Here is a 24,479-nt window from a genome sequence, read left to right on the forward strand (position 1 = left end):
GCCGAATTTATTTCGGTTCGGTTCGGGGAGTCACAAAATCTCGGCAGCACCGAACAGCCGAATTAGGTCCTCCCCGAACCTCTGAATGACATGATATTGTAGCAGAGCCGAACCGAAATAAATGTGCCTGTAAAAACTCACAAGTGAGCTTGTAGATCTGCCATTTTTGGCTAATGTTCTCCTTTAGTGGTTATTTTGTTGATATCCTATCACACAAAGATTTGGCGGACACCCTGTAGTTACTCGGAGGACCCCCTAGGGGTCCCGGACACCACTGTTGAAGACCCCTGTGCTGAAACAATTCAGAGATGGGTACATACAGTATGCATTAAATAACAGGAATTTAAGGTTAAATGTGAACACTAGGGGGTGGCGTTCTGCCATCCCCTGATGACCCAAATGACGCCCCTGCATGCCACAAGTCCGTGTGTGTGTGTGTGTGTGTGTGTGTGTGTGTGTGTGTGTGTGTGTGTGTGTGTGTGTGTGTGTGCGTGCGTGCGCTACCTTGCTGTCGATCTCGCTGCTCCCCAGGGCGGTCTGGATGACGTACAGCAGGGCGTCCGTCAGGCCCTCACATTCTCTCATCCTCCTCCTCGCCTCCTCCCCGGCCGAACTCACATTCCTGGCACACACACACACACACACACACACACACACACACACACACACACACACACACACACACACACACACACACACACAGTCACACACGCACACACGCACACACACACACACACACACACACACACACACACACACACACACACACACACTGCCATCAATCATAGTGTCGACAGGGAACTGAATATTCTGCGCAACACTTTCGAAATAACTCAGGTGACCCTGACTCGACGGTGCACAAGAATGCAACAAACGTGAACGCCGGCTGAATGATTTCCGCGCAATTTCTCACCTGATTATTTCTCTGCCTCTCTCTCTCTCTCTGTGTGTGTGTGTGTGTGTGTGTGTGTGTGTGTGTGTGTGTGTGTGTGTGTGTGTGTGTGTGTGTGTGTGTGTGTGTGTGCGCGCACGTATGTGTGTGAAACCGCAATGAGCTGGCTAGCCGTGATGCCCTTTTTAAATGTCAGAGCATTAAAGATGCGTAGAAGAAGCACCAGGCAGCCGGGCAGGCAGCTCCTGCTCTCGTCACAGAGAGAAAAAGCGGGCTGCAGCTCCGCCTCTCCGCTCACCGCACTCACCTCCAGTGGTGTAAAGTTTATTTCGTCGTTGTCGGGTGGAAACCTCGTATCTCCAAGAAGTTTCAAATTTGTACGTTCTTTCGCAAAGTAAAGCACCGCTTCATCATTCAAGGCCGTCACGCAAAAGGAGGGAAAACAGCAGATCTACAAGCACACAACGCCTCGCGGTTGTGTGCTTGTAGATCGGCTGTTTTCACTGGTTTAAATAATTTTTAAAATGATAAATGCAAAACGAACGGTTTTGGACGTACAAGGTTTTCACCCGACAACGACGATTTGTTTATTTAAACGGATCCCCATTAGCTGACGCCTTAACGTCAGCTAGTCTTCCTGGGGTCCAAGACATTAAAATACATTAGAACAAATATATAAAATATCACAAAGTATTACAAAGAAATACATAAACAGCAAGCAGCTCTCTTCTTCATGGAATTAGACTTAAAGTAACTAAGTGCATTTGTCAAATATTAGAAGCAGAAATTGTGAAAATAGCAGACCAGCTAACAGAAGGGCAAAAAAAAAAAAAAAAACTAATCTTCATTAAATACTAGAGATAGAGATATCTCCAGACAGTGCCCCAAACTTTATGCACAGGCTAATATGTTGCTTTGCTTCAGTATGATTCAGTATGTGCTCAGGTCCTGTCAAGAGTGCACTTTTTAAAGCATTCTGCATTTATACAGCTTTCTTATGGTCTACTTACAAGAAAGGTAGCATGAGGAGGCTTAAAGTTGCATACAATGATGCTCTGAGGATTCTACTTAGGATCCCTAGATCAGGGGTTTTCAAAGTGGGTGACAGGGCACCCTGGGGTGTCGTGACGGCAGTCCAGGGGTGCCGCGAGATAATGTGATAATATTTGGAATTTATTTGGACACTTCAAATTACAAGTACAAAGTTATTTTCAGTCAGTTCTTCTAACCAAAATGGCTATTATCTCAACGTTATCCTCGCAACATAATCTCTAAAATATGGCATAAATATAAGGTGCTGAGAGTGAAAATTATGAATATAAAGTAGGGGTGCCTCGAATGAAAAATATATTTATAGGGGTGCCCTGAGCCAAAACAGTTTGGGAACCCCTGCCCTAGATGGCATAGTGCCAGTCACTTGTTTGTTTCATGTGGTATCCACATGTGAGGCTCTTTTACGACATTCAATGTATGGTTTCATGTCTTGCCTAGATGTTTGTTTTTAACTGTATTTACTCTATGGACCCCCTGTGTGTCTGGAATAAAGTTTGAATGTAATTGAATAAACTAGAAGCTGGGCCGCCCAAAGGGCGGCCCAGTGTCTAGTCGGCGACCTGGCCAACTCGGAACAATGTAAATAGGGAATGAATGCCCCGCCTTTAATGCAAACCCCATTATACCTGTTTTCATAGGACCCGTTTTGACCATCTGTCTGCCTGTGTCCATTTATGCCCATATATGGAGATATCTGTCTGTCTGTCGGCGTCCATTTTATGTCCATATCTGGAGATCACTGCAGTTATATTTCTGGGTCCATTTTATGCCCATATATGGAGATATCTGTCTATCTGCGTCCATTTTATGCCCATATATGGAGATCTCTGTATCTGTCTGTCTGTGTCCCTTTTATGCCCGTATATGGAGATCTTTGTGATTGTGCGTCCATTGTATGCCCATATATGCCATATATGGAGATATCTGTTTATCTGCGTCCATTTTATACCCATATATGAGATCTCTGTCGCTTTTTCAAACAGATGGTCAAAACGGGTCCTATGACAACAGGTATAATGGGGTTTGCATTAACACATTGACCGCCATTTTAACATACCTCCGTACTCCCACCTGCCATTCGTCTCCATAGACTTCCATGTAATTGGGTGTGCACGGATCATGCACACCCATGCCTAGATAATGCACCACGTGTGTCCACATTGCTCACAGCTTTCAAACAAAAAAATCCGAATGGAAATCCGTTCAGGCATTCATGAGATAACAGCCACTATGTTTAACAAAGATGGCTGCCAAAATGGCTGCCATGCTTGAAAGATGGGGTTGCTATGGGGGTTAAACATGCAATTTCGCGATTGCTATCATGCCTACTCCATTTTTTGGGGTCCAAAATTTTTTTTGAAAAAAATTTTTTTTGGAATTTTTTTTTTTTTTTTTTTTTTTTTTTTTAAATTCTCGGGACTATCGGGCCTGGCGGGGAAAGACATTGGAATAATCTCGGGACTATCGGGCCTGGCAGGGAATGAGTTAAAGGGGGAACCGGCACTGTGTCTGCAACACAGTCGGAGGCACAGACAGATACAGAGATCTCCATAATGGGAATAAAGGGACACAGACAAACAGATGGAGGAGGAGACAAACTTAATGCAAACCCCATTAAACCTGTTGTCATAGGACCCGTTTTGACCATCTGTTTGCCTGTGTCCATTTATGCCCATATATGGAGATATCTGTCTGTCTGCGTCCACTTTATGCCCATATATGGAGATCTTTGACCATCTGTTTGCCTGTGTCCATTTATGCCCATATATGGAGATATCTGCATCTGTCTGTCTGCATCCATTTTATGCCCATATATGGAGATCTATGCAGACACAGTGCCAGTTCCGGAAAATCCTGATGTCAGACATCAGAATTCGAACCTTACGTGCTGGTTCCAGAAAATCGTGTATCGGGTCGGGTCGAGGCAGAGCACTGCACTACCTGCTGCGGTGGGGAACGCGCGTGCCGAATTTGAAATAGGGAATGAATGCCCCACCCTTTAATGCAAACCCCATGAATGCCCCACCCTTTAATGCAAACCCCAATATACCTGTTGTCATAGGACCCGTTTTGACCATCTGTTTGTCTTTGTCCACTTATGCCCATATATGAAGATCTCTGCACACACAGTACCGGTTGCGGAAAACTCTGATGTCAGACATCAGCTCCGCATACGGGCATTCATTTTATTCCCATATATGGAGAACGCGCGTGCCGGTGGGACGAACGGTTCTCGAGATACGCGGATTACATACATACCGGTACATACACACTCACAGTGTGAAGTGATGTCACAATGAGTCAGCGCTTGCGCCGATTTCCTCCGGAACAGCCTGATGTCAACAATCAGCCCGCATGGAGTTCCGACAAGATGGCGACCGAGTAGGACGCGTTTGTTGAGCTCTGTGGAGGTGCATAGTTTTCACATTTTTTAAGCCCATTTTTTACTGCCTTTATAGTTCTTTTGAGACTTTAAACGCCCAAAACACTGGTGAGCGTCTGTTTTTGCAGTTGTTTCGTGTTTCATGCCGAATACGATTAACACGAGGTCGAGGAGTACCAGGTCTCCGACCGCAAACGCCGACAACATGGCCGGCGCAATGCAGGGCGACGCTGACGCTCCGGTTACAAAGAGCATGCTGCGCGAGGTCCTCAAGGAATCACTGAAAGAGTTTATGGATGGTTTTATTCAACCCATGATGCTTGGCTTGGAGAAGAAATTACTGAAGAAGATTGATGACTTCGGAAAGGAGCTGCGTCCTGCAGTCGCCACGCTGAACACGACCGTGGCTGAACAGGGGGAGGCCATTGAGAACTTTGGTTCCTCCATGGACAGTTTGCAGATGTGTATCACTGAATTGGAGAGAAGATGTGCTAATCTGGAGGAGAAGCTCGTCATAGCAGAAGACCGGAGTCGTAGGAACAACATAAGAGTGATTGGGATCTCTCCTGGGCTAGAAAAGGCTGACCCAGTGGCCTTTATCCAGTCTTTTTTGCAGAAAACATTCCCCGACGAGTTTCCCGACTCCCCCCCGGAGGTGGATCGTGCTCATCGGACCGGCAATCCACGTTCTGATAAGCCAAGGGCTTTCCTGGCAAGGATCCATTTTTTCCGGGTAAAGGAACGCATACTCCAGCTCTCCAGGAAAGCAGGCCAACTGACATACAATGGCAAAAAGGTGTATATTTTCCCCGACTGGTCTGCTGAAACATCAAAGAGAAGGGCAGCTTTCGGGCCAGTAAAGGAATTCCTACGTTCCATCACCGCGGAAGGGGTTAAATACGGAATAAGGCACCCGAGCAAATTCTGGATAACCGTGGATGAGGCGACTTCTACTTTCAACTCACCCAAGGAAGCTCTGGCCTTTTGCAAGGATAAGTTCAAGACTCCAGGTGCTGCGGACGAGACTCTAGCTACGCAGGATGATGAGACGACAGTTACAGAGAGCTAACTTTTACCAGGGACACTTTTGCTTTCGTGATCGCGTGCTTTCAAACACATTCTGCCGATGTGATATCCTTTTGCCTTTAATGGACTGTTGGTAAGCTGGCTGGGACTTTGGAGATGACTTTTACGCAGCGTCTTTCTTTCCTCACTCTCTCCTCCTCCTCCTCCCCAAAGGGTGAGTTGTTAATGTAAGCCTACTTATTGTTTTGGACTCATCATCTGACTTGACGTTGTGTTTTCAAGTGTTTCGTTTCATAATACCTATTTTATTTGTTTTATTTTTTAACAAGATCTGTAAGCAGATGGGTGTTACTCGTTTTAATTTAGGTTACCGCAAGGAGAGAGGATTTAGGGCTGCTAAAGCTATAAGCATAATTCACTGTCTTTTTTGTTTGAATATAATGGACATTGTTCTTGTTATTATTGTATTCCTTTTCTTTGCTCTTATTGAGCGTTGTGCTGCTTACTATATAGGTCTAGAGGGTTTTATCTCTCTCTGTTAGGCTTTGTCTAACGTGTTCCGTGTCGCGGTTTGGACGGAGCCTGCTCTCTCTATCGTCTTCCCTCTATGTCTCTCTATCTATCTCGGCTTTCCCTCTCTCTCTCTCTCTCTCTCTCTCTCTCTCTCTCTCTCTCTGGCTCTCTCTCTCGCTGTGTGTGTGTGTGTGTGTGTGTGTGTGTGTGTCTTTCTCTCTCTCTCTCTCTCTCTCTCTCTCTCTCTCTCTCTTTCTGTTAGGTAATGGCGGCTATGTTGGTTGTTAGTTTATGGTTCGTTTATGCCGCCTAAAACGCTACTTTTTCGGGTAGGAGGGCGAGACTGGGCTTTGGCCTTTGTATTGAGTAATGTAGCCTACTGTTTAAGGTGAAACAGATATAAATAATATGGTCTAAATTGTGAAGGCTCCGCGGTTCCAGAGACCACTCGCTCTCCCGCCCTTTCTCTATGTCTCTCTACCTATCTCTGCTTCTCCTCTCTCTCTCTCTCTCTCTCTCTCTCTCTCTCTCTCTCCCTGGCTCATTGACTCGTTCTTTTTTTTCCTTTTTTTTCTAATCTCAATAGCTGGCGGATGTACGATCTCGTGGCGCGTTGGCTCTACGTGCTTGTGGATCCGCTGTCTGGGGGGGGGGGGGGGGGGGGTAGTTATTTACCTACTTTACTTGTTAAAATGTTAATTTACTTGTTAAAATGTTAATTTCTTGATGGGGGGAGAGGGGAGCTCTGTATTGGGATATTTATTTTGTAGTCGTGATTGGGTAGGTTCACTGTTTGAAGTATGGTAGTTTACTGTTTAAGACGGAAACAGACTTAACTAATATGATTGACATTTATCTAAGTTTGCACTGGCCTTTTGGGCATGTACAGGGAGCTGTATATGGCGCAGTATGCATTATGTGTGCTGTGTTGTATATGGTTTCCTGATCATACATAACTGTGTTTTATGTAAATACTTATGTATACAGACTTTTCTTTTCTTTCCTTTTTTTCCCCCTTCTAATTAGTAATTGTGGTTTGTATGCATGGATGCATGGGGGGGCTGTATGTGGCGCAGTATGCATTAACACTGTGTGTGCTTTGCTGCATATGGCCCCCCGGATGTGCTTTTAATTTCTATTTCTAACTACATATGTAAGTGCATATATTTTTATATCATATACACTGATTTCCTTTTTTATTTATTTTTATTATTAATATTATATTAGTGCCTTGTCGTGGTGACAGCCTTATTTCCACTTATCTGTCACAAGTGTTTGGTTATTTGCATTAGCGTGGCTTATAGGGCTTTATCACATTCTAAGTGGGCCTAATGCTGGACTGATTATTATTATTACAGTTGTTATAGTCCCCTCAATTTTTTTTTTTCCCTTTATTCTTTTCTTTTTTCTCTCCCCCTTCTTTACTAGAAATGTTAACATACCATTCTCATTTATTTAAGTGATATGAAGTGGGGAGATTGATCATAATTTGAGCTGATGGAATGTTTGAGAGCTATTCAGCCACAAGAAGGCACTTTTTTGTTGTTGTTGTTTTTACTTTGGTGATCTGTTATATATTTACATAACCACCAGAGGGCAATGTATGGTTACTTTTGGGCAGTTACTTGTTTGCACTCTCTGACAGAGTGAAATGAAGGTTGACTAATAGGTTGATGGGGTGGGGAACTGTTTTTGTGCACTCTGATGCTAATGGGGTTTTCCCCCTCAAGCTTCAATGTTATGTGTTTTTTTATGTTCGTTTGATGTTGCTTTTTCCTTTCTGTTCCTTTTGGGGTTGTTTTGTTTTTCTGTTGGGAAGGTTTGTTGTGAGGGACCAACTAGGAAATTCTAAAATGTTCTACTGTGCTTGCTGTGCGTATGGTTTGAACCACAATTATGACAGAATATAAATTTCTAAGTTTCAATGTAAGGGGAGCGAATATACCGCATAAGCGAACCAGCATTTTGGGGGTTTTGCGATCTAAATCAATTGACTTTGCATTTATACAGGAGTCTCATCTTTTAAAAGAGCATTCCAACCGATTGGCTAATAAACATTATCGTGTTTTAGCCTTTTCAGCTGCTTCTTCCAAAACCAAGGGAGTAGCCATATTGGCTAGACGTAACCTTAGGTTGGATTCTTTGGGTGATTGGTCTGACAGTGACGGGAGGATAGCTGTTGCTAAAATCCGCTTGGAGGGTAAAATGCTAGCACTAGTCTCTGTGTATGCTCCAAATGTTTTAGACAAAGAGTTTTACAAATTACTAACTAAAACCTTATTGGAACTGACGGATTTCAAAATCATTGTTGGTGCTGACTTCAATGCAACATGGCAACATAACCTAGATAGATCCACTGGGGTAGAAAGCAGAGAACAAGCACTAGCGTCTGCAGAACTACGTGCTTGGGCAAACTCAACTGGCTTACTCGACATCTGGCGTTTAATGAACCCAACGGTTAGAGATTTTTCTTTTCTGTCGGGTAGGCATGCTTCATTCTCTAGGATCGATTACGTTTTTGCCCCTGTTAGCTTGTTTCATAAAATTGCCAAGGTAGAGTTGCTCCCAATGTCACTCTCGGATCACAAGGCGGTGCTGTGTGTTGCTTCACTGAAACAGGTTATAGATAGAGCTCCTAGATGGCGGTTTAACACCACACTGCTGCGCGATGCGGCATTTGTAGCTCAGTTTCAAACTGGTTTGCGTGAATTTATAAATATCAATACAGGCTCAGTTGAGGATCCCAGAATTCTTTGGGATGCAATTAAAGGCTTTATCAGGAGTAATACAACCCTCTATGCGTCCACTCAGAGAAAATTAAGGTCAGCCAAACTGGTGGAATTGGAATCTCGGTTTTCTACTTTGGATAATTCTCTCCAAAATAACTTTGATGTTAGTACAGCAACTCAGAGGGAGCTAGTTAAGAAAGAAATTAACTCCATTCTCAAGCGCCGCTCAGAATTTCAAATGAAACGCACAAGGCAAAACTACTATTTTAATAGTGCAAGACCCAGTCACTTACTGGCTTTACGTCTTAGATCCAATGAGCATTTTGCTGATATTGTTAGTGTCAAATCAACAACGGGAGCCATGGTTACAGAACCCAAAGAGGTCAATGCCACGTTTCGTGCTTTTTATGATGAGCTCTACACCTCCGAGGTCATTCACGATGATGCAGTATGCAATAATTTTTTATCCAACATACAGTTACCAACCCTTAGCGAGGCGGATGCGGAAGCCTTAGATAGACCGCTCCATCTGGCGGAATTACAGGAAGCTGTGCTCGCAATGCGTAGGGGCAAGTCGCCTGGTTTGGATGGGATACCCCCTGAACTTTATGCCATCTTTTGGGAAGATCTAGGTCAGCTGATGCTAGACATGTTTCGATATGCAATTGAAAGTGGCTCTTTCTCCAGGGATGTGAATGTAGCTATTATATCATTATTGTTGAAGAAGAACAAGGATCCCACAGATTGCGCAAGCTATAGACCGCTTTCACTTTTGAATTCTGATCTAAAAGTTTTTGCTAAGGTGCTTGCGCGTCGCTTGCAGGGTTTTATGACCACCTTAGTACACTGTGATCAGACAGGTTTCATAGGAACTAGACTAGCCTCTGATAATGCTAGACGACTATTGCATATCATCGATAGGGCTAAGGAGCTGAGGACCCCCGCCGCAGTGTTGTCGCTCGATGCGTTGAAGGCATTTGATCGTCTGGAATGGTCTTACCTGTGGGCTGTACTAGATAAAATGGGATTTGGTGCTTCATTCATACATTTTGTTAAAGTACTTTATTCTAATCCGTCAGCGATGGTCCTAACCGGTAAGATCTGTTCGCCGCTATTCACGATTGGCAGATCTTCGAGGCAGGGTTGTCCCCTTAGTCCTCTCCTTTTCGCACTTTCACTCGAACCCTTGGCTCAGACAGTGCGTCAGTCTGCAGATATTACTCCTGTTTCGATTAACAACACACAGCATCGCATTTCCCTATATGCTGACGATATTCTACTGTTCATTGAGAATGCACCACAGTCAATTACTCATGTCCTTCAAATCTTTGATCAGTTCAGTTCCATTTCCGGCTACAAAATTAATTGGACGAAGTCAGCCCTTCTACCTCTAAATGATCAGATGAGATCTGCTATCCTGCCGCCCATAATCCCAGTAGTAAGCCAATTCAAATATCTTGGCATAGATATTTTCCCCTCTCTTCAGGCTATTGTTAAGAACAACTATGGTGACACTCTAAATAAGATTTGTCTTGATTTAGATAGATGGTCATCTTTGCCCAACTCTCTCCAAGCTCGAGTTTCAATCATAAAGATGAATGTTCTTCCTAGGGTTAACTTTGTAAGCTCTATGCTCCCTTTGCCACCACCGCCGCAATACTGGAATAAGCTTCACTCTTCGATATCTAAGTTTGTGTGGAAAGGGAAACGCCCTCGTCTTAAACTTTCTCTATTACAGCGTGCTAGAGATGATGGCGGCCTTTCATTGCCCAACTTTAAATTTTATTATTGGGCCTTCACGCTCCGCCCCCTTTTAAATTGGTTTAACCCAGCAAATAAGGTTTCTTGGAGAGAGCTTGAGGAGAGTTTAGTGCAGCCTGTTGAATTGAGAGATCTTATCTATTCAAACATAACTACACATCAATGCAAAGTTCGCTTTGGACCTATCATTTCTCATTTAGTGGCAGTATGGAGAGCAGCTGAAAAGATGTGTAAGATTGATTGTAAATGGAACTTATTTTCCCCAGTGTTCAATAATCAAAGACTTTTAATCGAGGATCGCCCCATTCGCTTTCCAAGGTGGAGGGCTAAGGGGATTCGTACATTAGGGGACTTATTTGATAGAAATGGTTTACGACCTTTTCGAGATTTGTGTGACATCTTCAATCTGCCTGGAAATACCCTTTTTTTCTACTTCCAACTGAGATTGTCCATGAGGACCTATGGGGTCCCATGGCAAGCTCCCCTTAGATTGCACCCCTTCCATGAGTTTATCTGTGATGGTAACAGAACAAGAGGTTTGGTTTCCACCCTCTATGGTTTTTTATTAGACTGTAGTTATGGGCCCCTATCTGTTGATACTGTTTGGAGGAATGATGTACCAAATTTGGACCCTGACTTTTGTTGGGACACAGTGTGGTCTAACATTAGGCTATCTTCTAGAAATCCAGACCATCAACAAATTCATTTAAATTTTGTTCATCGGACTTATTTAACTCCCCGCAGACTATGTGCTATGAGGATTTTGAATAATCCCAACTGCACTCTCTGCGCCTCAAATAGTATTGGTACCTTCCTTCACATGGTTTGGGAATGCCCAAATGTGTCGTCATTCTGGAATATGGTTGCCTCAAAACTTTCAACTATTTTTAGTATTAATATCATATCTTCTCCTTCTTTATTTTTATTAAATGACGTCTCACAGTTGCAACTAAACAATATACGCAAGCGCATCTTCTTTGCTGGATTAACGGCGGCGAAGAAGATGGTAGCTACGCGGTGGAAACCTCCTCATACGTTAACGTTTCGCCAGTGGGCCTTAACCTTTCTAGATATAGTATATTTAGAGCAGTCGATAGCAAGGTTACACGGAGCAAAAGAAGAAAACATTAATATGTGGTCGGACATTGCAGATAAGCTTAAGGCTATGATTCAAGAAATCACTATATAGTGGTAACAGCCTAGCACAGGCATGCACTATTGTACATTCCGTGTTGGTCCGGGGAAAGGGGGTGGGTGGGTTTTCTTTTCCTTTTCTTGTTTTGCTATTGTTTGTGTTTGTCTGTTAATTGCATTTTTCTTTTGATTAATGTTTTACTTTTTCTTGTTCTATTCATATGTATGTCTCTAATTTTATGTTATGGAAAATAAAAATAATTGATAACAAAAAAAAAAAACAATCAGCCCGCATAAGGAGATTCCGAACGTTTCGCGCCGGTTAGGGAAAACCGCGCGTCGGGTCGGGTCGAGGCCCGGCACTGCACTCCGTGCCGTGGCGGGGAACGCGCTTGCCGAATCTGAAGCCGGTGGGACGAACGGTTCTCGAGATACGCGGATTACAGACAGACACGCAGACACGCACGCACGCAGAGACTTCTCGCATTTATAGATAGATGAGATGGGGACCACCACCGCCCCCCTCAGAGCCCACACATCTCAGGTCGTGCTCTCCGGGTTGCACGCCCTGCAGTGGTTGTCATAGCAGTACCCTTCTATCTTGAATCACCACTTGAGCGATTGATGGCCCTGCACCTGCTCGCGAGCACAAGAGACCCTCAACTGTTTGTTTTGTGCAATTTGTGGGAAATTGTTTGCCAGTGTCCTTCGCCCGTCTGTGTGCCAAAGCACTTATATTGCGGGACCGCTGGAAATTTACAAGAAGAGGTCACTGGAGGATTTTATAGTGCTCTGAAATAAATACATACTGTACATTTTTCTTTTACCAGTCTCAACAAAAGATAGATTTTTGTTTACCCTCCAAAATATTCCAGTTTGTAAATGTGTTGTTTTTTTTTTGTAAAGGAGGGACACATGCGCTCAAATGTAGCCTAGTAAACGACCAACCTCCGAGGGCAGTTTACGAGGCTGGCTCAAATGCACGCCCCTATCAAAAATACTAGGAGTAACATTTCCAGTGTGCTACTTTATCAGGACTGACAAAGTAGTGACAGAAGTAGAGAGATTAATTCAACGTACATTACTTGTATCTGCTCTTTGCCTGTTTGACAGACAGACCGATACACAGATAAACAACCAAGTAGTAGCAACAATAACAGCATTGGCACTCCATCACTGCTTCTTTTCTGGACATGTCATAAAAGGCGTACATTCTGCAAAAACAGCTCACTTCACTGCAAGCTCACAATGCGCTGCATTGTCTTTAAAAGTCACTGAACACCACAGAAATAACGTAACATAGTCCTGTGGCGGTGCTCTTTGCCACGGTGAAACACAACAATTCGAGATATATAGCAATGTGGTAATTAACCCATTTAGGCCTAGAATTATTTAATGCTTTAACTATTGAAAACAGCTTGTAGATCTGCTATTTTTGCAAGTTTGCATGTTTTTTTTCTTTTTAATATATCTTTAAGGCAAACATTTGTAACACAAATATTTGCTTCTGGGTGGTCCCTGCATGGAACAACATATTTTGAGATGGGGTCTGCGTAATTTTTGGGGTCCTTGACATGAAAAAGTTTGAGAACCACTGATTTAGAAGACATTTATAGAATCTGGTCAAAAATATTCAAAGACTTGCACAAATGTTCATGATAAAAAAAAAAAAAACAGATCTACAAGCTCACAGTGTGGCACTTGGTGCCGCACTGTGAGCGAGCTTGTATATCTTCTATTTTCTTTTTTATAGTTTTGTGTTCAGATTTGCGTTAAGGCCTAAATTTATTAAACATCCACACTGAGAGGAGATATACGAGACACTTATGGAGAAAATGTCCTCAGTTTTCATCTTTGTCCATTCATTTCAAATAAATGGCCAGTATGTTGGGTGGATATGAAATCTATCTACCAATTTTGTCACGGTGCCAGTTTTATACCAGCTGTTGGAACCTCGCAGTCCGAGTTCACGGCTGGCTGGCATCATGATGGGTGGCGGAAAGTGCCAGAGAGCCATTTGGGATTACTTTGATTATGATTGTGTGACAGCTTGCAGGGACGTGCAGAGAATGTTAGAGGGGAAGGGGCGGAAATGCCTAAAAGGGCACTTATGGTGAAAATTACCGAAAATACGGAGATGCAATTCTCTCAGGCGTTCAGGTACGACATGGAAAGGGGGCGTTTGCATTTCTTTCAGACTAGTAAGTGCTGCAATCATGGTCCCAAACTTTTTAGCTTATGACCCAAAATTAGACGTTTGCCTGGGACCCAAACTAGTGAAAACAGCAGATCTACAAGCTCACAACACGTCGCTTGGTGCAGCGTTGTGAGCTTGTAGATCGGCTATTTTCACTACTTCTTAAAAGTTTGCGTTCTGATTTATGGAATTTATTCGATTTTTCTTTGATTTCTTTGTGAAATTACGGTAAAAACTTTTTTTTGTTTTTAATTCATGACAATTTTAGCTTTTTTGGGAACATTTATTGAAAATAATTTGAAATAATAATAATTCAAAACAAAATGTAGTAAAGGGGAAAAAAAATAAAGGGACCCATAAAAATATGTCTGCGTCCCATTGTTTGGGAACCAGTGCTATATAGACGTCACTTTTACAGATGGGTCAAAGGGCAGGGGCTCAAGCCCCCTTTGATGTCTATGTGTGCACATGGCTGACAGGTTGGTAAGAAGAGCAAGGTGATAAAATATGTTTCCCTACGCCGTGTGCTGTTATCTTTTATAGTTGTATTATGGTTCGGTGGTGTTCATCTCTTCTGTCTATGAATAGACAGAATATGAATATGAATTTTGTTTTAAATTGTATGTTGTTTTGCAGTTTTTCTTTTTTATCTCACCCCTGACAAATACCCCAAATTAAAAATACTAACAGAAAAAAAGACTACTACGCATTTTTTAATAAACAAAACTGGCAAACCTGCTTTAAAAACGAATTAAAACTAAACTGATATTGAAAACAAAAAGTAAACATGAGATAAAAAATGCAAATAAAAACTAATGAAAAATGCTAAACTACAATCTCGCAGAAAGATGGCTTTATAAATCCCCTTGAGCCCAACATTGCAAAGCAGTTTGCTGCAGATTTTCATTGATTATAATATTTCACTGTGAAGAATAACATGGAAAACTCACACTGCGGAGAGATTAAATATCTACAATAATTAGAATGTAATTCAATTCAATTCCTGGATGGGAAATGGCTGCAGAAGCTGCACAAGCAAAAACATTATTGCCCTGTTAGCATGAGCTGAGAAGAAACTCACATTTAGACTGGGAACGCATTATTACGCATTATTTTGTGCTTTAACCATTGAAAAATAGCAGATATACACCCCCAGTCAGGGACCCCCCAGAAGCAAAATTTCAGTTACAAATGTTCGCTTAAAAAATATTCAAAGATTTGCACACATTTTCACGACGAAAATATCAGATCTACAAGCTCGCAGCGCGGTACCGAGTGCCGCGCTGCGAGCTTGTAGATCTGCTATTTTCGTCGTGAAAAGGTGAGCTTAAAATATTTAAGGACCCTCCACCTTGGGCCCGGCCTCTAGTAACTCAGTCCCACTCCCCCCCCCCCCCCCCCCTTGTGACGCCCCTGGTTATAGATATCAAAACACTGAATTCCATTTGATAGCTGCATGGACGCCATCTTTCTTCATCTTGGCAACGGAGCAGACACTGCTACTGTATGTGTTGTCAGCCCAGTCTCCTACTGTACTGTACTGTACTGTACTGTACTGTACTGTACTGTACTTTACTGTACTCCTGCTGCTTGCTATGCATTGTATTTGAAAACAGCTATTACCTTGTTGGCAGGTTCCTTTCATCTGTGGCTTTATGTTCTAGCTTGCATTGTGGAGTAACACGACTGTAGTCGTGAATTTGTGCCATATGGGTGATGAAGACAAGGTTTAGCTCTTTCTTTTTCCCCAAGAAAAGTGGCACCTGTGTGTGTAGAAGCTATTGTAGAAGTGATTAATGACTTTATAATAATGAGATTTATAGTTACTGTAGTTGCGCACCAGTGTTGTGCACAGAAAATAGCAAATCTACAAGCTCACAGCGACTCGCAACTAATCAAACTTAAGTGAGTGTCATTTTCAATTACTGTACCATAACAGCAAAGATATATATATATATATATATATATATATATAGATTACATTAAATTAAATTAAAATCTTTAAATAATTATACAATATTAACCGTAATATAATGTGATAGTATTTTGTGAAGTTGTAATACAATATTACAATCATACAATCTTACATTAAGCCAAATTGCAGAAGATTGCATCACCATTTTCTGTTTTTTGGGAAAGAACGCCCATGTTTCCCCATCTAAGTGTACAGCATTTTAGCTGAGCAGGATTTCCTGAAATCCCCTATAGTGCAATGCAGTCCCTAAACGTTATGGCATATAAACAGCCAACAGGCCCATCCATCCCCAAAAAACAATAATGCATGCACAAGACATCTGCCAGTATTTCCCAAGCCATCTGCCAGTATTTCCCAATAAGGTATTAACTTGTTGTATTGTTTATTTTTTTTCTCCAAACGCTACACGGATTATGTGTGTTGTTGCGACCGTAGGTCGCATTTAGTATGAAAACCTGCAGATCATATGTGTGTCACGCCTCATGTAGCCTCGGAAACACCGAATTATTTTGGTGATCGGAAGAAAAAGAAGCCTGGGCGATCGCGTTATGACCACTGTTGTAGGAAGTGTAGTATTTCCCTAACCAATCAGAGTGCAGAGAGCGTCGCACCAAATGTGTTGACGTCATGACGCAGCAGCGTTCTCTGCGCTGAGCAGAGGAGCAGAGGGGGGTGGGGATAGGAGAACACATGCTATTGGCTGGAGACTTGGGGAGAGACTCACCGCGCCCGCCCATCTGCCTACAATAAACTGTCTGTGTTAGGTTATAGAGTGCGCCTCATGTCACCTCCTCATGTACGCTCCATATACAGTATGGCCAAGACAGAATTCCTGTATAAGTGTGACTCGTGTCACGGCGCGTCACGGCAAGGTCTTATGACTTAACTTACCTGTAAGACCTGGAGGCGTGGCAAATGCTGTTTGGCCACTCAAAACAGCCAAACAGCATTGGCCACTCCTACAGGTCTTAAGTTAACTCATAAGACCTGGTACTTAAGACAATCAAAATAGGGCCCAGAGAGAGAGAGAGAGAAAGAGAGAGAGAGAGAGCAGGTGGCGAGTTAGAATCTGAAGCCACCATGAAATATTGAATCTCTAATCAGACTTCCTGCATTCCCCTAACGACGTGTGAGAAAGATGAATTTGCTTTTCGGAGCCGAGCTGGAAACCTCTCAACACAAAGCTATCACTCACTAACACACACACATGCACACACACACACACACACACACACACACACACACACACACACACACACACACACACACATATGCACGCACGCAGTGGTGTAAAGTACTGTAACTATAGGTACATGTACTCAAGTACTGTACTTACGTACAATTTTGAGGTATTTTTTACTTGCAGGAGTATTTCCTATTTGCAATACTTTTACTTCTACTCCACTATACATCTCAGAGGAAAATATACATTTTACTTCACTACATTGATTTGACAACTTTAGTTAGTAGTTACTTTGTAAGATTTTGAGTATTATTATTATTATTACAAAACATCAACCACTTCAGCCTTACCTATAACCTCTTTGAAAATAGCAGATCTACAAGCTTGCAACGTGTCTGCAAGGATTTTTATATAGCCTATTTGGAAACTTGTGAAAGGGGACATTCTGCATAATGTAAACATTTTGATGCCAATACTTTTGTACTTTTACTCAAGTAATTTTTTTAACACAGGTTTTCTACATTGTGGTATTGATACTTTTACTGAAGTAAAATAAATGGAGTATACTGTACATCTTCCATCACTGCACGCACGCACGCTCGCATATTCACGTATGCACACAGACACAAACTCAAACTGAAAGAAAGACACAGACAATGACTCGGCAGAATTCTGACACGCTCTAATCAGAAGCTGTCTTTGGCTAGCAGGGGTGTGTGTGTGTGTGTGTGTGTGTGTGTGTGTGTGTGTGTGTGTGTGTGTGTGTGTGTGTGTGTGTGTGTGTGTGTGAGAGAGAGAGAGCTGAGAGCCTGATTGGTTGTTATGTTGATAGATCTCTCTGGGGGCCAATGGGGATCAGGGTGTCACTGAGCCCGCCTCTCTGGACATATTGTTTCATCAATCATGTGCCTGCTTTCGGAAGGCTGTGCACAAAAACACGCGCACACACATTACGCGCATGTGCATATGTGTGTGTGTGTGTGCACGTGTGTGCGTGTGTGTGTGCGTGCGTGCGTGTGTGTGTGCGTGCGTGCGTGCTTGCGCGCGTGTAATAGGGCAGTGGTGCAGCGGTGCCCATCTCATAATATTTTGTTCCAGGGACCCCGAGGAAGCAAAGATATAAGTTAAACATTTTAACTCAAGAATGGCAGATATCTGCAGATAACTGCTATTTTTGAAGAGCCAAAGTATAAAATAATGGTTAAAGTGGTTAAAATTATTGTGACGCTATATTAACTAGTTTTGCTGGGGATTCCCTGGAGAACCCCACTTTGAGAACCAATGTACTATGGACTGGAGCCTCTGTCAGCATCCAAAGTGTGCAGTTTTTATGCAGGCAGCGCAAAAATCTTCATTTCACCCCGAGAGCATAAGGGTGTGGCACAGACAGCGGAACAGGAGACACGCGGCGTATATTTTGCAGAGGGGCAAACGCAGTACGCTGTGAACACCCTCGGGCGCTGGGCGCAGTGGTAGGGCACCTTGGAGTCTAGGGCTCTATTTTGATTGTCTTAAGTACCAGCTCTTATGCCTTAACTTTAAGGCCTGTCCATACTGTCTCCGACCACCGAACCTTTAGTCGGAAATGTCCGGTTCAACTACAAAATGACATCATTCGCATCTTCTGAAAAGCATCACTCCGAATTAGAGTTCGGAAAGCTGCAGGTCGGAAAGTCAGAAACTCTTCGACAAAAGGTTCGGTGGTTGGAGACAGTATGGACAGGCTTTTAAGTTAAGGCATAAGAGCTGGTACTTAAGACAATCAAAATAGAGCCCTAGCCAATCCACCGCGGTGCATCCGGCTGTGTCGAGCGCCTAATACTGTATACTGTACGAACACAACTGGCACGTGTTCTGGGGAGGGAAGCCGGTGGGCTGAATGCTTTAAGTCCTCCCGGTGGGGGCTCCTCACTGTCACTGGCAGGGATGTGTGTGGGGAGGAATTGATTGATGACAAAATTGTGTAGAAAAAGTTGCAAAAAGCATATAAAAAATCAATTTGTAACTCTGAGAGAGCACAAATGTATCCAATTGGTTACATCATGTGTGCACTCTCAGAGTTAAATTAACACAAAGAGAGCGTGCATGTCTCTTAAGTTTTCATTATCCTGCGTTTGCAGATATGTTTGCAGACTGCTTTGCCACTTGACAGCAGCACTGGCCCAAGTATGAGCCATGAAAGTCTGCTCTGGCGTTGGGCCCAGTCTCTCTCTCCCAGACCATCTCTCCCTGCCAGACTTATTTAGAAGCACAGACTCTCTATCCAGCTCCCCCGCCTGGCAGAGCCATTGAGATCACATCATTCATTAAAGTGCTACTGACAGGGTTAGGGCAGCTTCTCAGAATACTTAGGGAACAGGGGTAAATACTGCATTTCAGTGTACTGTATGCCGGAACCATTAAAGACAGCTCTCCATTCTCCACTATCGGCCGCGGCTGATTGTGCGTCCTCGACTGGATCTGCGCCGGGCAGAGCCATAGATATCATGTCTTGTGAACTTTGCTACTGACCCTTCTGATATCCCCCGTCGTGATCTATGTATGATCGATATACTACTACTGTAAATATTATATTGTGTACTGTATATAGTACACAATATAGCTTTGATATTTTGTTTGTTGGTTTTGTATTTGGACATTGCCCACTCAGTGCCCTCTTTTGTAATCCTCCCTAACGTTTCTTCCTTTTATTTATCCTGTCAGGTTTTCCCTCAGCTGAGCGGGGGCCTATAAGGACAGGATGGAGTGTTTTTTGTGTGTGTGTTAAATTAGATGTGGGCCTGTGAAGCCCTTTGAGACTGTAACAGTGATTAAGGGCTATATACACTTGCATTGCATTGAGTTATGTGCACATAGAGTATACAACACACACACACACACGCACACGCACACACAGCCGCGGACATATTGTAACTGAGTGGGTGGGGCCATCTGGGACACCGAAGGTTGCCTGTTTGATCTTTAACCCCTAACTGCTCTCTGCTGTATTAATAATTCCCTCTGCTCCTAATAGTTAGGATGAGTAATGAGTTAATGACTAGTACCCTCCTCTCCTAATAGTTAGGATGGATAAATGACTAGTACCCTCCTCTCCTAATAGTTAGGATGGATAAATGACTAGTACCCTCCTCTCCTAATAGTTAGGATGGATAAATGACTAGTACCCTCTCATCCTAATAGTTAGGATGGATAAATGACTAGTACCCTCTCATCCTAATAGTTAGGATGGATAAATGACTAGTACCCTCCTCTCCTAATAGTTAGGATGGACAAATGACTAGTACCCTCCTCTCCTAATAGTTAGGATGGATAAATGACTAGTGCCCTCTGCTCCTAATAGTTAGGATGGATAAATGACTAGTACCCTCTGCCTAATAGTTAGGATGGATAAATGACTAGTACCCTCTGCCTAATAGTTAGGATGGATAAATGACTAGTACCCTCTGCCTAATAGTTAGGATGGATAAATGACTAGTACCCTCCTCTCCTAATAGTTAGGATGGATAAATGACTAGTACCCTCCTCTCCTAATAGTTAGGATGGATAAATGACTAGTACCCTCCTCTCCTAATAGTTAGGATGGATAAATGACTAGTAAACTCTGATCCTAATAGTTAGGATGGATAAATGCAGAGGATGAACCTCAGGTTAGCTTGTTCCCAGGTTACCTTTGTGGGTGTTTTACTACAAAAAACAAATAAACTTCTCACTTACAGTACACTTACTACTTCTCAAATACACCACACAGTATTATTACACAAACATCATAATCAACCAAGTTTATTATTATCGTATAGACGAAGCAGCTTAGAACTACTACAGAGAAAGTAGAACAGGGAACATTTAAAATGCTAATTTCGTCACTGAACGTCTCAATGAATTAAGACTGAACTGTTAATGAATCGTAATAAAATGTAAGCAATCTACACTAAACTACATTATATAAATGCCTACTACTGTAACTGCATAATGCACAGTACCTTCAGGGGGAGGGGTATTTTATCTGAGGTATATTATTCAGATATTATAATATTATTAAGTATCATCTCACCAGCCAATGAGTATTGGCACCCATACTGTAGTTCTCATTTAAAAGTGCTCCATAATGTGTAGTGTATGTATGTGGGTCCGCAAATTAATTATTAATACCACCTCATATTTCTATACGTTGCTATCAGTGCTATGGATCACTTTTTTATTGAATTTTGCAGAATGGTGAGCGTTAAGGGCTGCTGACACAACATAACACCTGGCCTTACACACACACACACACACGCACACACACACACACACGCACACACACACGCACGCACGCACGCACACACGCACGCAAGTGTACAGTAATTATGGTGCACAAAAGCGGATGATGTATTGGCCTGTGTTGTAGGTCTGTCACTGCTGTTATGAAACATGCCTTCATTATTGGTCTTGCAGCAGAGGCCTTTATGCTGCTCATTCAGAATGAATTAATAAACCATATGGAGCTCTGCCGTGCCTTTATATGCAGCTTTCTCACAGGAATTAATAAAAAAATGAGATCTAATACTCAGTTGTCTCCCAAAAAGCATCTCAGAAGAGAGACAAGCAATCAGTGGTGAAAAATGACTAATTACGTTTACTCAAGAACTCCACTTGAGTACAGTTTTGAGGCACTTTTATTAGTATTAGTATTAGTATTTCTGTACTTTTACTTCTACTCCACCACATCTCAGACATTACACACACACATTACATTCACCCATTCACGCACACATTCATACACCGGTGGCGGAGGAAACCATGCAAGGCACCAACCTGCTCACCGGGAGCAACTAGGGGTTCAGAGTCTTGCTCAAGAACTCTTCGACATTAACTCGAACTGGGAACCCTTTTGTGCTCTAATAACGGTTTCTCTACCCCTGAGCTATGCCTCCCCCAATGTACTTTTGCTGGCAAATATTGTACTTTTCCACATAATTACTTAACAGCTTTAGTTACTAGTTACTTTGTAGATTTTGATTATTATAAAAAAAACATACATCAACCACTTCACCATCAACCATTTCGACCTTTTGAAAATAGAGGATCTGACGATCTGCATGTGAGGCGGGCATATTAATTGTAATCAGTAGCCTATTTGCATTTTCTCTGCCAGCCAACCACACACACCATCATTGATCTGGGACACTTCTTTGTTGCTTGCCTATCTTCTAAGACTCTTTTTGAGAGAACACTGAACGGTAGATCTCAGTCATTTGCAGTGGTGGAAAAAGTACTCAAATGTTTTACTGAAAATAAATAAAGTTGTCAAAATAATTGACTAAATGTGATGAAAACTAAAAAGGGCAATAGAAACTGGACTAAGACTGACAAAAAAAAATTGCTCATAAAATTAACACTACCAGGGCAGGGACCCCCCCAGAAGCAAAATTTGAGTTATGTTTGGTTTCAAAATAGATATTCAAAAGATGTGCACAGATTTTCATGACTTCAAAAATAGTAAATCTACAAGCTCGCAGCACAACACTCGGTGCTGCACTGCGAGCTTGTAGATCTGCAATTTTTCAATAGCAAAAGTATAAAATAATTAAGGCGCGCACACACACACACACACACACACACACACACACACCCACCTGAGACATCCGGTAGCGTTGCGAAGGACCTGTGAGGAGTGCAGGTGCAGCTTGCGGTCCTCCTGCGTGTGCGGGGACGTGTCCCAGCCCGAGTGGGGGATGATGACGGCGTTGGTCAGGACGGCCAGGGCGTCCTGGATGATGGGCATCTTCAGGGCGTCGCACGACGACAGGTTCCACAGGACGCCTTCAGCGGAACACACACACACGCACGCACACACACACACACACACATACACACACGCACACGCACACGCACACGCACACGCACACAAACCCATTAACAAATTAGAAAATCACACCCGTGTGAAGTGGAGCTGTGTGTGTGTGTGTGTGTGTGTGTGTGTGTGTGTGTGTGTGTGTGTGTGTGGATCATGTGTACCGATTTTTGTGACATTTGAAGAAAATATGTAGGAAAAGGAGCAAAAAGTGTGTTTTGGAGAAAATTCAAGATGGCGGAAAATCTATCATGGCGCAAATGGGCGTGGCCTATATGGGGAGATGCGTCATGACCCAAGGAATCCAGGGAAAATTTTTTTTTAATTTTCCGACCTACGGTTCAAGAGTTACAGGCCAAAACGTAAAGTGGGGTGTTATGGCGCCACCATGCGGCCAAATGACACAATTATTTTTTATTTAATCCTTGAAATCATTATGAACCTCCTCTCCAAGTCTTGAAACTCTAGCCCCTATGGTTTGCGAGAGACAAATAATTGAATGTGAGTTTTTGCGATTCCCATTATAAGTCAATGGGGAAAATTAATTCACTAATAAATTAATATCAATTAAACTATAGAACCTTTCTCTTAGAAAAGTAATAGCCCACGATTCCCGAGTAAGCCGGTCGATTTGACATATGGCGCGAGTGTGTGGTGGCAAAACTGTGGGACTAGTGGCGTGCCGAAGTTTAGGAAGTTCAGGCTACATACAGACACACACACAGACAGACAGACAGACACACAGACAGACAGACCCACACGGCCACGTATAGGGAGCCTGTGCTTCACACAGCTCCAAAAATGTAATCCTCTGAAGCACAGGTCGCCGCCAGGCCAGGTAGTAGAATTCGATATTTTTTTATTAACTACATTTTTATATCCCACGATTTTTGTAACCCATTTTTCACCCAGTGTCAATTATCTAATGTAATCCTGGGTGCTACACTCCTTCTGCCAATCTGGGAAGACAACGGACAGACCTTATGCTTCCTTCTATGCATGAGGAGTCCAAATTGCTTCTTGTCACCTGACGGGGGAGACGTTATTCCAACCAGTTCCTTTCCCCTCCATCAGGTGCCCCAGCTGGCCAGGGGGAGGCAGTATAGAGACCAGGATTACTGCATGTTTTTTGTGAGGGTACCTACCCTAGGTGACACGGGGAGAACATGCAAACTCCACACAGAAAGGCCCTATAGCCAACCCCACCTAGGGTTTGGGCACTGATGACGTGGAGGAGAGAACACGCCCTCCCAGCGCTAACAGCTTCCCCGGCGGGAATCGAACCCAGGACCTTCTAGCTGTGGGGCGACAGCACTACTGACTGCGCCATTGTGCCCCCAGTAGAAGTCGAGGAGTAGTTCACCCCCAAAATGACTTTTTTTCTATTGATTACTCATGCCATGGAGACTTGAGTTCAATATTTTTTTTTTGTATTTGTCACATTCCTTAGACAGAAAATTGATTATGGTAAATTTACCCCCATTGATTCCGGATGGGGACGCAAATGGATTCGGGTCCCCATCCGGAATCAATGGGGGTACATTTATTGTAATCAAATTATTGTCTTAGGAATGCAACAAAAAAAACAAAAAATATGATTGAACTCAAGTCTCCATGGCATGAGTAATCAATAGAAAAAAAGTCATTTTGGGGGTGAACTACTCCTTTAAGGGGAGCGTACAAACCGGCGGCAGTCGGCACATTTTTCACCGCGCGGCAACGCCTGGAAAATAGAACAACGGCTTATCGGAGCGGCTGGTGAGTCGCGAACGCGCGTCTGCCACTGCTGGTGAGGGTATA

General features: G+C 42.9%; 1 protein-coding gene across 1 annotated transcript in view; it reads right to left on the reverse strand.

Moving 5' to 3' along the window:
* The window catches only part of LOC308286155 (catenin delta-2-like), a gene marked incomplete at both ends in the record, with an annotated part of 218,736 nt that overhangs the window by 48,011 nt on the left and 146,246 nt on the right, over window positions 1–24,479 (reverse strand). Inside the window, 2 exon segments of the mRNA XM_080727111.1 lie at window positions 505–622; window positions 22,462–22,648. Coding sequence (XP_080583237.1) covers window positions 505–622; window positions 22,462–22,648 — 305 coding nt within the window.

The sequence above is a fragment of the Nannobrachium achirus genome (assembly GCF_963921795.1).
Source record: "Nannobrachium achirus genome assembly, chromosome: 5".
Classification (NCBI taxonomy): Eukaryota; Metazoa; Chordata; class Actinopteri; order Myctophiformes; family Myctophidae; genus Nannobrachium; species Nannobrachium achirus.